General features: G+C 30.6%; 1 protein-coding gene across 1 annotated transcript; it reads left to right on the top strand.

The window, feature by feature from the left end:
* Positions 1–6,870: 6,870 nt before the first annotated feature.
* On the top strand, positions 6,871–11,259 carry LOC118038034 (probable GTP diphosphokinase RSH2, chloroplastic). The gene is made up of 6 exons (XM_035044301.2): positions 6,871–8,178; positions 8,278–8,463; positions 8,979–9,436; positions 9,745–9,903; positions 9,978–10,329; positions 10,791–11,259. The coding sequence occupies exons 1-6, from the start codon at positions 7,432–7,434 to the stop codon at positions 11,100–11,102; spliced, it is 2,214 nt and encodes a 737-aa protein (XP_034900192.1). The 5' UTR covers positions 6,871–7,431; the 3' UTR covers positions 11,103–11,259.
* Positions 11,260–16,773: the final 5,514 nt, after the last annotated feature.

Below are 16,773 nucleotides of genomic sequence, written 5' to 3'. Positions count from 1 at the left end.
ATTGATCCAAGTTATTTAATACAATCATCTCACCCCGTGACAATTATTAAGAAGCTTCTACTCCTTTTTCTTTTTTTTTTGTTAGTGGTGTGTTTAAAAGTATAGTAAAAATAATTTTTTTTAAAAAAATATATTAAAAAATATATATATTTTTTAAAATTTATTTTTAACATTAATAATTAAATTAATTTAAAAATACTAAAAAAATTTAAAATTAAATACTTTTTTCTTCATACATGTGAAAAATGTCGTGTTCAAAATTAGTAATTTCCTGACACTTCAACATTTAGAATAACCAAGTTTTAAAGAAGTATTTAGAAACATGATTGTATTCGGTTTTTTAAAAAAATTAATTTTTTTTATTATATATATATATATATATATATATATTAGATTGTTTTAATATACTGATTTTAAAAATAATTTTAAAAAAAAACAATATTAAAATTATACTCTCAAATAGACCCTTAATTATATTAATTAATAAAATAACATAAATATGACAAGCTCCTGACTTAACAATCCATAGATTAAATTATCCATCGCCGAACCTCTCGCATAAATAATTATTGTTTCTCTGAAATTAGCCATAAAATACAAAAAAACAAGTCCAATTATTTAATATTATCTTTTCACCCCGTTGCCTTAGATCCTAATGTACTTGGACATGATAATAATTGCTTATTTATTTATTTATTTATTTATTTATTTTAGAAAGACTTGGTCATGACAATGGTTGAGAAACTTCAACTACTTCCATTATTAATTTTTCTTACTCATTATTATCTTCCTTCACACTCAAGGAGGTGTTATGTATAAATCACTCATTCCTTAATTCAAGTTAGGATTACGTAGAACAACCAAGTTTTCTAAACTTATCATAATCAAAATGTTGATTGGGTATGAAAATCGTAGTCATAAATTATATAATACTATATACACGTGACCAAGCGTCGATGTATATGAATATAATATAGGCTAGCTAATACAATTATTTATCCCATTAGATAACGATGTGGATTTTATAACATTGTATCATTATAATTATAGTTACAATTATAAAATAAATTAAAAGAATTTTTATTCTATTTTCGCGGCTATTATTCATTGTTTCATAAATGCATTATGGATTGTTGCAATATAATCGTAATGGTCTTTTTTTATAGTTTTAGTTCTCTAAAGAATTATACAATATAGTGTTATTGAAATTTATTTATTTATTAATTTAATCACTTCATATTACGTTATTAATGCAAAAGGATTTTTTTGGAAAAAAATATTCATTTTTCTATTTTTATTTTTTCTTATTTAGTTTAGAAAAATAAATATCATGCTTAATAGTTTTATTTTTTTATAGTTTGTTTAGGACTTTTATTACTTTTTTTTTTATTTCCAAATTTTCTAGTTTGTTTAGATTGATTTTTGGGTTTATTTGAGAAACTGTAAACCGCTAAGAGAGGTCGACCACTTGAAGAGAAATAACTGGGGATAAAATTATGAATTAATTAGAGTTCTATATGACAACCTTATTCGGCTTCAATTTCATGTTTTTAGCTTGCTATCTTCTTTTTTATGTTTTCATTTGTGTATGTTGGTATCAGAGTCTAACAATTCCTCATGGTTAGTTATTGTATGATATTAAATAAACATGAATGAAAGAGGTGGTTATAGAATATGGCGTGTTCGTGTTAGGGAGGGATGTCAAAACTTAATTTTAAACCCTTTTAAAAAAATTTTTTTAAAAAAATCTTCAAAATCATTTTAATATAAACTATCTTGAAGAAAAAAAGTTTTAAAAATAAAATATAGTTTGGGTTAAAATCTAGAAAGAATTTAATTTATACCTAGGGTCCTAATTAAAAGATCAAGGATTAAAAATGAAAAAGATGAAAAAAGTTTGTAAGTCCAATTCACTCAATTAGGGGCCTAATTAAATAAAAAATTTGGAATATTGGCCAAAACTGCACATATAAGAGGGTCAATGACCAAAATGGAAAAACAACCAAATTCAAGGACCAAGTCAAAGTCAATCAAGAAGAAATTGAAAGAAATTCAAATATGAAAATACCAAATTAGGGCCAAATTGATAATTTTCAAAACCAAAGGCTATAATAAAAAGGCATTAAAATGTAATCAATTTGAAAATGCTCGAAACGATGACAATTTGTTCTACTTATTTATTGAAAGGAGAAACAGTGTGTCGTTCGTTGTCTTCTGCTTCCTTTTCTTGCAAATTTCTAGCCTTTCTTACTAGCATGGATGACCATCTTTGTCCATTTTAATCCTTTCATTTTGGACTTGGTTCAAGACAAAACTTATACCCTCTTACTCTCTGACCCTTCCCTTCTTATAAAAAGCCAAAAATCTATATTGATCGCTCATGAATCCATTATAAAAGTTGACTAAAATCACACCCAAACTTGCTCTAATGTTTAGTACAAAGGTGACTGGATATGGTTAAAAGGTTGTGATTGGTTTTTAGGGATTAATGGTTAAAAAATAAGGCTTTAGAATGTTCTAAGAGGTCTATGTAAACCTCTATCCATGAAGAATAAGGGCGAGAGAAGGAAAATAATAAACACAAAGAAAAATAAAGAAATTGGAAGAGAAGAAAAAAAGAGAGAAAAAGACTTGAAACTTTGGAAGAAATCCTTTTCTAAGCAAGGATAGTCTTTGCTTTCGGTAGTAATGACAACCTCAGTTTGACTTAGCAGCAGGAATGCTCTTGGCTTATTTTTTAGGTTTGAGATAGCCAAGAAGTACAACCATATTATTAAGTAGCATGAACAACATCACAAAGAGGTATTAACAGCTTCCAATACTAGTGATAACCATAATTTGATAGAAATAACCACCTCATTTTATAGCACCAACTCTCGGTCCAACAACCTTTGGATGTGTCTTTTATATTCCAAAGTGGTTTGTGACTTCTTTGAAAGTCAACAACTCCAAACAATAGTAATAATTTGCTTTCTAAGCACACTCGAGGCAACAACAACAACTCATATAGTAGTACCATGTTCATTTCTAACCTTTATTTGTGTTAAATAACTTGTTTCTTGTTTTTTTTTCCCCCCCTGATTTTTATGCATTAAAATGGTCCTGGTTAACAAGTTATGAAAGGATGGAGTCCAAGATCATGGGTTTATATTAGGGAAAAACCTAACAAGTTGAACTTTGTTTAAGTATGATGAAGTTTGATGTATAGTTGTAAGTATATAATTATTAGTTCATGTTTGTGTACTTGTATGAAGAAGAAAATCTGGATTTCTAGAAATGAGAGCTAATAATCATGAAAAATAAAGATACCTTAAGTTATCTTTATTATAAAAGCCATAAAAAATGATTATGATTTTCATACTTTGACTAGAACTATATTGGGTTATTATGAGTTAATTTTGAGGGTTTCCTTTTTATTCCTAGTACCAAATATTAATAAGATAAGAAATAACTTGGTTTTTTTTAGTAGATATATTTCAAGCATGAGTAATTCAGTGTTTTCTATGAAAAGGATGTTAGGAAGGTTTTTTTTTTTTTAAACAATGATTAGGTATACCCTGATAATGTTAGGTGTGAGATATCATTTGAACCCTAATAATGATAGTCTTTAGGGTTTTCAATTCATGAAGTCATGTTTGGTTAATGAGATATAACATTGATATGCTTATATAGGGTTTCATTTATGGGATATTATGTTAACTTGCAAATAAATGTTTGGAAATTTAAAGTTCAATTCTTTTGATTTTAATTGTGTTTTAATTTCAATATTGTTTAGTTTATTAGAATTTATATTATATGTTCTTAATTGTAATAAATGAGAAAATTATATGCTATATACTTGTTCTTGATTTCTTAAATAATGCATAAATGAATAATATGAGGTGTGGAATATTTTATGTTAAGGTTTAACATGTTTATCTAAGGTTTTTTATTTTGAAAATTAGCTAAATTAGGTTTATGTGCTATAGATTAATCTTAGTCGTTAAATTTTCATCCAATTTTTTCTAAATAAATTAAATCTTATATTTTTAGTGATTAACATAAAAAATTTCATAAAAAAACTACCAAATTAATGAATTCTCCCGCTTTTGGAGATTAATGTCAGAATTTTGTTAAAAACCTCAAATTAAGAAAATCATTTATTTTTAAAAATTAATGTCAAATCTTTTGTTAAAATTTCCAATTGATGAAATCTCCTAATTTTAGGGATTGATATCAAAATTCTCGTTAAAACTTTTCTAAATCTCCTATTTTAGGAAATAACATCAAAATTCTTTTTATAAGATTTCATTAAAGTTCTTAAATTGACTAAATCTCATATTTTTAGCGATTAACATCAATTTTCTCGTTAAAATTTCAAAATCATCAAAATCTTCTATTCTTAGAGATTAACGTAAAAAATTTTCATTAAAATTCTTAAATTGATGAAATATTATATTTTTAAGGTTTAATGTCAAAATTTTCATTAGAATTCCAAAATCAGCAAAATCTTCCCTTTTTAGGGATTAACATTAAAAATTTTATTTTAGAAAAAATTCGATGAAAAACGATTTGACATCAATATGCTTGATGGATTTTCAACCTTCCTTTTCAAAATGAGTAGCATAAAATAATATAAACTTAGAAATAAATTTATATAGTTAATAGTAGGCAATATAATGGATTTAGTAAAACATTAAGTAAAGGTAACCTTTCATTTGAAAGGATGCAATATAGATGACATCAATATTCTCTTATGCATAACTAACCCCGTACTTCTATCTCCGAGACTAGTTTTCAATTTTAGGATTCCTAGTTTTTTTTTTTAAAAAAATTATTAGATGACAACTTCATTATTTTAATTTTTCCTTTTAATTTTGGAGGGTCTTATACTTATTACGGTGTGATAGCAATGATAAGGTTCTCTCGAGAAACAAACATTTAGAACCTTGTGATTAAAGAAATGCAAAGACAAATTAAGAAACTAACACGTCAAATGAGATAATAAAATATGCAGAGTAAGTTGAAGAATTATCTCATTGATTAGTGGAGACGAAGAAGATAAAACTAGAGGATTGTGAGAAGAGTGATCACATATTCATGACCAGTTTTAAGAGTCCATTTCATAGGTATGAGTAGAGTAGGTAACCTCTTGATCAAGATGAATATGATAATGGAATTGAAATATTTTATTATTCTAGTTATTTTACGAATTTGAATCAATCATCAATTTATGATGTTTATTTTGATCATGATTATGTTGATAGTGATAAGATAATAATGACAGTAATATTGTCATCAATGATGTCTTTATTAATAAGTTATAGGTTGAGTGTAAAGAGACTTAACAAAAAAAAATTGTTAATTTAAGTTATGTTGATCTTTTTAATTACAAGTTTGCTATTAAACCAGAGCTAGATTTGTTCAACGGTTATATGGATATAATACATGTTGATGAAGAAAGTTTGAGATTTGCAATTCATCACTCTAGAAGCTAGTAAAAAAATACATCATTTGTTAAATGATATTTCTTGTATAAAATCTAACATGAAGGAATTAGAGATGATATCTAAAATTGTTATGCAGATGAAGTAAGGAAAGAAAAAAAGGCTGGAGAGTCTTGATCAAACTTCCACGAGATTGAGACAATAATAATTTAAACTCAAGAGTAAGATTTTTCAATCTAGAAAGACTAATACAAGATAATTTTAGGAAAAATTATTTTTTTTTCGAGTTATTTTTATTTCTTCCTATTAAGTTTAGGAAATAAAATACTATGTTAATAATTTTTTTATACCTTGTTTAGGGCTTTTATTGCTTTCCCCCCCCCCCCAGGTTTTCTAGTTTGTTTGGATTGATTTTTGAGTTTATTTAAGATGTTGTAAACCTCTTAGAGAGGTAGACCACTTGAAGATGAATATTTAGTAATAAAATTATGAATTAGAGTTCTATGTGACAACTCCATTTTATTTTGATGCAAACTCCTATACAAGTGCTATAGGCATATCCTCGAGTTGGACGAGTTAATGTGGTGTTGCAAACCTGTCCACGAGCGCTTTAGACCAGTTTATAAGTTGGGATGATTTCGGTGTTGACCTTTATATGAATGCTACAAGCCTGTTTTTAAGTTGGATGAGTTGAAGGTGGTGGTGCCGACCCGTCCACAAGTTTGGGAATGACTTTTATATATAGTTAGCTTATATGTTTTATGTTTTAAGAATTATAAATTTAATTTAAATTTAATAAAATATTATGTAAATTCTTATTGTGTTTAATTATGAATTGTGAATTGTGTTGATCTTTTAATTGTGAAGCATGTTTATGAAGTTTGTTAGAGAAGAATTGTGAATTTTGATTATTGTTGGAATGATTTTATGTGATAGAGAGTCGTGAATATAAAAAAATTATCAAGACAATTTATTTTTAAAATAGTCACAATTGATACATGTGACTTTTAAAAATGTATTATTTTTTTAAATATTTTTTAAATAGTATATTTTATTATTTTTTATTACTAATATCCAAACACACTCTAGAAGAAAGATATCTATCCAAATAAAAAAAAAAAACTTAGTAATTCCTTTCAATAAACATATCAATTGAGATAAGAAAAATAACTCTAATATCCAATAAAAAATTATCAACAATTCTTGGATAATAATAATAATAATAATAATAATAATAATCTCCAATCTTGTTTTTACAAGTGTGTGGAGTACCTAATAATAATTTATTGATTTAATTTATTTACCAAGGACATTTTTGTGTGTGTAAACAATAAGAAAAACCAAAAAACCAATACCGTTACTTCAGATAGCTGCCAAGGAAATTTGCCCCCTTTCAAGGTTCCTTCCCTCGGCTGCTAAACAAATCAAAGACTAGAGGTGAGAGGAAGAGAGAGAGCCATATTTTCCACACAAAATCAAAGAAGAACAAGAAAAAAAAGGAAAACCTCTCCTTTTCTCTCCCTGTACAAATCCTGACCTACTTTTGACTCTCTCTCTCGCCCTCTTTTCCTTGCAAAATTAAAAATTCCTGTAAACTCCCTCTCTTAATTTCATGTCCTTTTGTGTTCTTCCTTTTTTTTTTTTTTTTAAAAAAATCAATCCACTTCAAATCTGTATATAATAATATTTCTAGCTTTATTTCTCCTCACACTCCCACTCCTCCTTTACACCTCCAAAACCGCAAAAGAAAATCCACTTGGTTTTAGAACCGATCTTTGTCTAGCTTCTTTTGGAGGGTTTTAACCCATCTTGATCTAATTGAGTCTCTCAGAAAAATCCACTGAATCTTCATAAATTCCTTGATAAAATTTGTGGGTTTTCAGAGAAAAATAGTGGGTCTTTGTTAAAATTTTAGGAAGCAATTTTTTTTTTTGGCTTGATCTGGATTCCGGGTTGTTTTTTTTTTCATCTTTTTTCTTGAGAAAAATCTGGTCTTTATACAGCCATGGCAGTCCCAACAATAGCTTTATACGCGAGCCCACCTAGTAGTGTGTGTTCATCACCATATCCATGTCAAATCAATGCGCACGCAACTTATGATTTTGAATTGAATTCAAGATCTTCATCAACAACTTCATCTAGTGCATCTTCCTCTCAGAAACCAATTGTTGGTGGCTTGTCTCGCTTGTTTTCATCTCCTGCAGTGAAACATGCATCATTTTCGGGTGATAGAGAGGAGTTGGGGTCCCTATGGCATGACAGAGGAGACGAATTGAAGGAATTGGGTAGTTTATTTTGTTATACACCAAGCAAATACCTTGCTGGGTCTTCAATAAAGAGGGATCAGAGTCCGGTTTCGGTTTTGCATGGTCAAGTCTCTTGTTCTAGCAGTCCTCCTATGAAGATTACTAGAGAAAGGAGTGGTTGTGATGTGGGTTTTCAGAGTTCAATTCATGGTCCATATCGCGGTGGGGCTAATGGGCTCTTTAATGGGTTTGTGAGGAATGCATTAGGGTCTTGTGTTGATTATGATTCTCCCAGTTTTGAGGTCCGCCGTGATGGTGTTGATTATGGTTCGTCTTCTGTTGCCGTGGATGAATTGACTTTTGCTATGGAGGATAGTTTTGTGGAGGCTAATTATGAGCCTTATGCTAAGGAGTTGTTATTGGGTGCACAATCAAGGCACAAAATTTTTTGTGACGATTTTGTGATCAAGGCCTTTTATGAGGCTGAGAAAGCACACAGGGGACAGGTAAAATATGGTTTTTTTTATTGGATTTTGTTGTTTGAGATTTTTATTTCGTGCGCTTGATTTTTTTTTCCCTTGTTCTTTTATGTTGTTTTCTTATAGATGCGAGCTAGTGGAGATCCTTATTTGGAGCATTGTGTAGAGACTGCAGTTCTGCTTGCGATAATTGGTGCTAACTCCTCAGTGGTTGCTGCAGGGCTTTTACATGACTCCTTGGATGATTCTTTCCTAAGCTATGACTATATATTTAAAACATTTGGAGCAGGGGTGGCTGATTTGGTGGAAGGGGTAAGAGGAAAAGTTTTTCATGTTTTTTAATGAGCCTTTCCATATATATATATATATATATATATATATATATATATATATATAGTCGAGCAAATAGGTTTATGTTGATTTTCATGCATGTTTCTTTCCAAAATGGAAGCTGCATTAGGCTAATAAAAGAAGTGTTTGTTGAGCATGCTAGTTACTTTGTCTGGAACTCCATTATTTTGTTTAGTATAGTTGCTGCTTATTGTTTATGGTGAATGTGGTCCTAGGCCAAGCTTAGAAACTGGAACTTGATCTTCTGTAGCTGTTTTGAAACAGTGGTTATTTTTAAAAGTCAGGAGCATCTTACAGCAGCTCAGATTGATTAAAATTTGGATTTTATTTTTAACTTGCATTTTTAAGGTCCATCACATGAAATATGAAACTTGGAAATAAGTTTTAAGAAGTTTCCTGTGGTTGATGCTGTTCAAACATTTCTGTTGACAAGTATTTACAAACTTATGATCTATTTCTCTTTTGCATTCACTCAGGTCTCCAAGCTTAGCCAACTGAGCAAGCTTGCTCGTGAGAACAATACAGCAAGCAAAACTGTTGAGGCAGATCGCTTGCACACCATGTTCCTTGCTATGGCAGATGCCAGGGCTGTCCTGATTAAATTAGCAGATCGACTGCATAATATGATAACGCTAGATGCATTGCCTTTGGTCAAGCAACAGAGATTTGCTAAGGAGACTTTGCAGATATTTGCTCCCTTGGCCAATCGTTTAGGAATCTCCACTTGGAAAGAGCAGCTAGAAAATCTTTGTTTTAAGCATCTCAACCCAGATCAGCACAGACATTTGTCTGCTAGACTTGTGGAATCTTTTGATGAAGCGATGATTGCTTCTGCTAAAGAGAAATTAGATAAAGCTCTTACAGATGAAGCCATTTCTTATCATCTACATGGAAGACATAAAAGCTTGTATAGCATTCATTGCAAAATGTCAAAGTACGCTCTCCCTCCCTCCCTCCCTCTCTCAGTCACACCCACACATGGCCAAGCAGTGTTCATTAAGTTGATTGTCACTTTGATTATTATTGCTGCAGCTCTTGCACCAACTCTAGGTTCTCTGAAGCATGAACTTATAGTATGGTTAGATTGAAGCAATGATTTTTCCCTGATATGTGGTTGTGCCCCTTAAATTCATAGCTGAAAATTCTTTTTCACATGCTCACGTGACAACAAACCATAATGTCAAGTTATTGTGAAATGATCATTCTGTTCGTTTTACAAAAAAAGAGTTTAAATTTGTGCAGGAAAAAGCTGAACATGGATCAGATCCATGATATTCATGGGCTACGCCTGATTGTTGAAAATAAGGAAGATTGTTATAGAGCATTGAGAGTTATTCAGCGTTTATGGTCAGAAGTACCTGGACAGTTCAAGGACTACATAACTAATCCCAAGTTCAATGGGTATGTTTTTGGCTTGTTATTAGTGGTTGCTCTTGGATACATTTATCTTTTCTAACTTCGATTTTAATTTTCAGGTATCGTTCTCTTCATACAGTAGTCACGGGTGAAGGCACAGTGCCACTTGAAGTTCAGATTCGAACAAAGGAGATGCATTTGCAAGCAGAGTTTGGATTTGCAGCCCATTGGAGATACAAGGAAGGTGATTGCAAGCACTCCTCATTTGTGCTGCAGGTGGTTGAGTGGGCAAGATGGGTCATAACCTGGCAGTGCGAGACAATGAGCAAAGACCGCCCTTCCATTGGCTGTGATGATTCCATAAAACCTCCCTGCACATTCCCTACTCATTCTGATGGTTGCCCATACTCTTACAAGCCTCACTGTGGCCAAGATGGACCTATTTTCATCATTATGATTGAGAATGATAAGGTTAGGTTCCTTCCGTGTATGATTATTTTAATGAGAACAAGCTTGGTGTGGGATAGGTATTAGAAGTTTTGTTACTGCCTAGGTCACACTGGCCTTGCGGCTGTTATTACAATAAGCATAGATATAAAAGTCCGTAATTTTCTCTTACAAATAATTTCTTCGATGTTTGGATTTGGATTATCATGTCCAGTTCATGCCATATCAGCTCGAGGGAAGAAAAAGATGTGCTGTATTAGGGTTTTTGTATCAGGTATTTTCAACCAGGTTCAGTTTCATTCACTGAACAAATGGTATTTTGGGATTTTTTTGGTTCTAGTGATATTTTTTAATGGCTACAATATCTCATGTCAAAGTGAGTGAACACAAGTAAACTGTTGAGCTAATCCTTTATTTATTTATATTTATCTTTTGACAGGAGACTTAGTCCGTTATTGAATTTGCATGGTTTATGAATATTGCAGATGTCAGTGCAAGAGTTTCCTGCAGACTCAACAGTGATGGATCTGCTGGAAAGGGCTGGCCGTGCAAGCTCAAGATGGTCCGCATACGGGTTCCCCGTGAAGGAAGAATTGCGGCCAAGGCTGAACCATCGGCCAGTGCATGATGCAACTTGCAAGCTAACAATGGGGGATGTTGTGGAGCTAACTCCTGCTATACCTGACAAATCTTTGTCTGATTACAGGGAAGAGATTCAGCGCATGTATGAGCATGGCTCAGCTACTGTCTCAAGCACAGCTCCTGCTGTTAGTGGCCCGATTGGACGGAGAAGTTGACCCCTTGATGATAGTCCGATAAATTGTTTACCATTTAGTGAAATTAGTTATTCTTGTACATACATATGCTTGTACGGAACAGTTTTATGGTTCTGGTATGTAGAAACTATGACTAACTGGATTCAAAAGTTCAACAAAAGATTGATTTTTCAAGTTACCACTATGAATTCCGAAAATCACCGCAAATCTTATTTTTCACGAATCTGGTTTCGTATTGTCGTTTAGGAAGTTCAATGGCTCATGTAAAACAGCAGAAGTAACTGAAATGGAGGAACGTCCGAGGCTTTGTGGCAGTCATTCCCTTTTGTTACTTCATCACTTGTAGAATTGGGTTGGTATTACATTTTTCATGCACTCTGAATCTGTTAAATAGCTAATTAATTGCTGAATCTGTCATGCGTGTGAAGAGAAGTTAACATATTTTTATGGCGCTATCTTATGAGAAATATTTGCCCAAGCCTCTCTAGCTACCGTTCTAGCAATGATTTAGAGAGCCCAATGCATGTTACTGGTCCAAATCAGTTTTTCTAGCAATATTCATAACATGAACGTATTATTACCAAGGACAAACCATGAAAGACCGAAGGCATGATGTAGAAGTGAGAACCTGTAGTTCCTAAGAAACTGAACTAGGAAAAGACACCGCCAGGCGGGTGTTTTTTCATAAAGATCACAATGCTTCAATACACAGCATTCAAGGACAATAAAAAAACTCATATTTTCTATGATTTTCACCTCCTTTCTTCTGGATCGATGCTTCTTCCATCTTAATTCCTTTCCACAGAAGGCCATTCTTCTCAGGTCAACAAAATATCTTGAAATCCTATATTGGCAGAAGACAAGATTCTCACTTGGGACGTTTGATGAGAGGAAAAGATACTCTTTGGGGATCGAGTAAGCAGTGGGGGGTCCGTCTTCTGTTCTTAAGATGGGTTGGGACCAGTATTTTCTTCATCCTCTGTTTCTTCTACTGCCTGGGAAGGTTGCTTCTGTGGGATAGCAAGTTGATGGATTGGGACTGATCAATGTGTCCTGCTCAGGCGGGAGAGAGATACCAGGCCCTGCTATTGACTTCGGCAATGGGATTTTGTTCCTATTTCTGGCTTACTCTAGTAAAACCTGAAGAACGACATAACTGTAAGATGTTACGAATTCTCGTACTTCTTTTGATTTTAGGCATGGTTTCTTGAACCTCTATAAGAGAGGAAGAGAAGCATATATAGGAAGAGAACCCATGATAAAGTTACATCAATATAAACTATTTATAAGTTTTTCTTGTTCTAAAAATAGATGTAATCTTCATGTATAAAAAACTAGGCAGCTCAATCAGTGGCAGAGCCAAAAAAATTTAAATGAGGGGGCAAATTATTAACAAATATTTATGTTATATATTATATAAACATGTGTTATATATAGAGAAATCAATTTCAAATACATGTACTAACTCATATAAATTAATTTAAGAATATTTTTAAAATAAAAAAAACTTATATTATAATTATTCTTTTCGATTTTTTATATTTTAAAACTGCTTTATAATGATTTTATTCTTAATTTTATTAAAAATATTCTCTCTTAATATATACAATTAAATTTTCATTCATCTATTTCTAAATCTTCTAGGAATTAGTGAAATTATTAGCAACAATTATTTATTGACTTGTTGTTTTATATAAGTGAATTAAATATAAATATTAATATATATTTTTAATTTCTTTTATTATGTCTCTAATTTTTGTGAGTTATTCAGTACTTCATTTTTTATCACTAGTAAGTTAATCACCATTATTTTTTCATGTGAAATTCATAACAAAATACATATTAATTCATCAAAACTCATTTTAATTCATATTTATATGCATATAATATTATCCATAACAAATCCATAAATTATCATAAACTCTAACATTTTTAATAACTAATTATTAAGGAATAAAACTAAAATTAGACAATGGAATAAATAGAAAAAAACAAAGGAAACTCATCTAAAACATAAAGTATAGAGTATAAAAGATTACTTACTTAACTAATTAATAGTTTAGGACTTGAAGAGAAATTTTATAGAGAAAGAAATAATAATTAAAAAAAAAGAAGAAGCTTGGATCAATTAGTAGTTAATAAAAAAAATTAAACTTGTTAAGTTATTATATTAAAATTCTAATATAAAAATATGTATATAAAGAAATTAAAAAGACAATTGTCCCCTTAATATCCATCCATTATAGCTCCGCCAATGAGCTCAATGACTTGAAGAAATTAACATCCACAAAATAATTTACTTGTCATACATCCAAAATTGCAATATATAGCATCTTAAGCAACGTCTCAATTGCTAACAATTAACAATTATATGTTCCAATACCCATGTCATATAATGTTATATAAATACGTTGATGTTATATCAATTTCTTAATATTTACGCTTTACATCATTGTTAGATAATAATTTTTTTTTATTTTTTTAACCGTCACATTATCATCTTTATATCATGATGACTGTTTTATTCCTAACTTATTTTAATTTATCACAAAACAAATCATTCCTTTCATTTTTAGAATTAACTAGTTATATATAAATACTTTCATATAATTTTTCTTTTTATATCGAATTCATTTCATAACTTTTTTCACTTCGCAAACTTATTGTGTTTATATTAGCATTAATAGTAAGCATTCATTAAATTTACCTCACAATATATTTCCAATTAATTAATTCCTTATACTTATCCATGTTTTAATACTCTTCTACTTAATCACTTTCCAAGTCTCTATAATATATCTCAATATTCCTCTAAACAAATAATTTTGTTGTGCATGCATTACATATTTCGTTTTTTACATATATCATTTTCATTATTTATGCTTTATCACATGATTCTCCACTACTTTTGTATCCCCATGATATAATCATGTCATTTTCTTTTTCATTACACTTTGCGTGTTGACTTAATTTCAACTTATTAACTTAACAACTTGGTCAAACCTATACTCGTTTTATTCAATTTCATATTATTATTTTTTGCTGATGGATGGCTGGCCAATTGACTTTATTAACCACTTGTATGATAGTACAAACCAATTGGATAAAATTTCACATAACTATCTTTTTTAATTAATTTAATGTACACTAACAAAAATCTAGCAAAATTTCCTTTATATTTAGGCTATATAAAATTATCGACATGCTTATCATTACCGTAATTCATTACATAATCATGATCTACTTATTCTAAATCTTATCCATATCAACACTACTCAAAATTTTTATATATTTCAATTTAATATTAATAATTTACAATACTTATATTGATAAGACAACAATATAGAAAACTACTCATAAACTCTGATGTGAAAAGAGCCTGCCATTTATTTCATTTCATTGTATTAGGACATAGTACAACATGTAAGAATTAAAACTTATTTAAGACCACTTTAACTCATTATATTGATTTTAATAACAATTATAAGCTTATTATTCCTAACTCATGTATACTTTGTGCCCATGCTTCAATTAATAGGATATGTTTAATATCCTAGTAGTTAGACAATCAATGCCATTAATCCATTACAGGCATTAGTTTTACTATCTATTACCGGGCACCAGTCTTATTATCAGGTTACTAGTTTCATCGTTCATTATCGGGCACTAGCTCTATCACCAGATAACTAGTTTTATTGTCTATTACTAGACACTAACCCTATCATTAGGTTATTAATTTCACCGCCCATTTTTATATGACATTAGAACCTATTTCATTTCAAACAATCATAGTTAGTTAATAACTTTGTTGAATTAAAGTATTAAGGTGTCGAAGATCCACCTCACAACACTATCCATTCATCGATCAACATCTTACACATTAGTTATTTTATCGTTCTCAATGTTTATATTTTCAAACATTTGTTACCACCACTGCTATCAAATATAAATCTCGCATGATTATTGTTGTTATGATTACTAATAAATCATACATAAAATTCTGTCGATACGGTTAACAATAAATTATAACCATCTTACCACTATTTCCATCACATTTTATTACATATAACATGTTTTTGTTCATGTAATTTATTACAGCCATATATCAACTAAGCTTAAGCCTTAAAATTAATAACAACAATAATAATATGCAATACAACTTGTATTCCATGGTAAATAAACATTTATAAACCATGTATGGATAAATAAATATACATTTAAGTATTTTTTTCTTTATAATTTAAATCATTGTCTTTTTATAAATATCTATTTTATTTATTATAAAAATAAAATTTTAAAAGCGTGATGTAGCATCTCACATGCATACTTACCAGCAATAATTAAAATAAAAAGGATTATACAATTAATTAGTAAAAGAACAATAAAAAAAGAATCGACAAGAATTACCTGGCGGCTGGCAGGAGGGTGAGAGATGGCGCGAGTCATGACCACAACCACAAGGGTGGGTGAGGCCGGGAACCCGGGCAATAATTATCCGAATCAATTGAAAAAAAGAAGAAAGAAAAAGTTGATAGGATGAGCAAAGAAAAGCAGAGAGTGAAGAGAGCGACTGATTTTGAATTGGAGAGATTTTTAGCTTATTTGGTATTTTATTTATTTATAAATATATTAAAATAATATTTTTTATTTTTTAAAATATCATTTTAATATAGCATATTACAACAATGTAAAACCATAAAAAATAGTTTTAAATAAAAAAATTAATGCTTTTCAACCATAAAAACAAAAAATTTACTTAATTTATGTAATTAAGATTTGATGATGAATAAAAATACAAAAAATATTAGCATGAAATGGAAAAAAAAAGATTCAAACACAGTACCGTGAGCTTATCTTACAACTATCTGAATTCATTTTTTATTTTATTTTTTAAAAACTTCTTTGCCCAATTTCACTAGAGTAATTTAAGTAATTCAAAGCTCACCCGAAGTATCCTCCCAACTGTTCTATTATTTGATCAAATAGTTCAATAGATAGTTGAATAGGGCCGAGCTGCCCCATTTTGAGGATCATAACTCGAAGGAGATCTGGAGATGCATGCGATGCCATTCATGCTTTGAATGAGTGAGGGGTCAGGGGGACGATGATGAATCATTCCTTTTTTTATGATATATAAAATTTAAAATGATACCTTTAATTCTTCTAGCCAGGTACTTTAATGGCCGTCCTCATGCTCGGCAACATGTGGAGGCAAACAATTACTCTTGTTTTTATGATCAATCAATGGAAATCGCTAACATTTATAGCCTATACTGAAAGAAAAAGGCAGGTTTCCTTTCTTTTATCTCCAGAAAAACTCTTGAACAGAGTCTTGCCATGAAAGCACAAGCATAAGCATCACCAAGACTCCAGCGAGTCCCCAAGATGAGCTCCCAATTCTAAGCACCCAAGAGGGATCTGGAGATGGAATAAAGGAAGCCCTAGAACCTCTCCGGGCTGACATGGAAGAGGAAGTGGTCCTGATGGCAATTATTAGTCCAGCAAGCACCATTGGAAGAACGAAGCCAGAGCTCCATTTTGTCTCATAATTAAAATAACGCGGATGATCATTTTTTCTCTTAGCATACAATGGTGACAGGACCACTGCTGATGCTAGAGCAAACACCATGGCTAATGCTCTTTGTGACGAGTTTTGGCTAGCTGTACTGCATGCAGGCATCTGAAGCCATGC

This window comes from Populus alba, chromosome 3, assembly GCF_005239225.2.
Source record: "Populus alba chromosome 3, ASM523922v2, whole genome shotgun sequence".
Classification (NCBI taxonomy): Eukaryota; Viridiplantae; Streptophyta; class Magnoliopsida; order Malpighiales; family Salicaceae; genus Populus; species Populus alba.
This window is presented reverse-complemented; position numbering and strand designations above follow the sequence as displayed.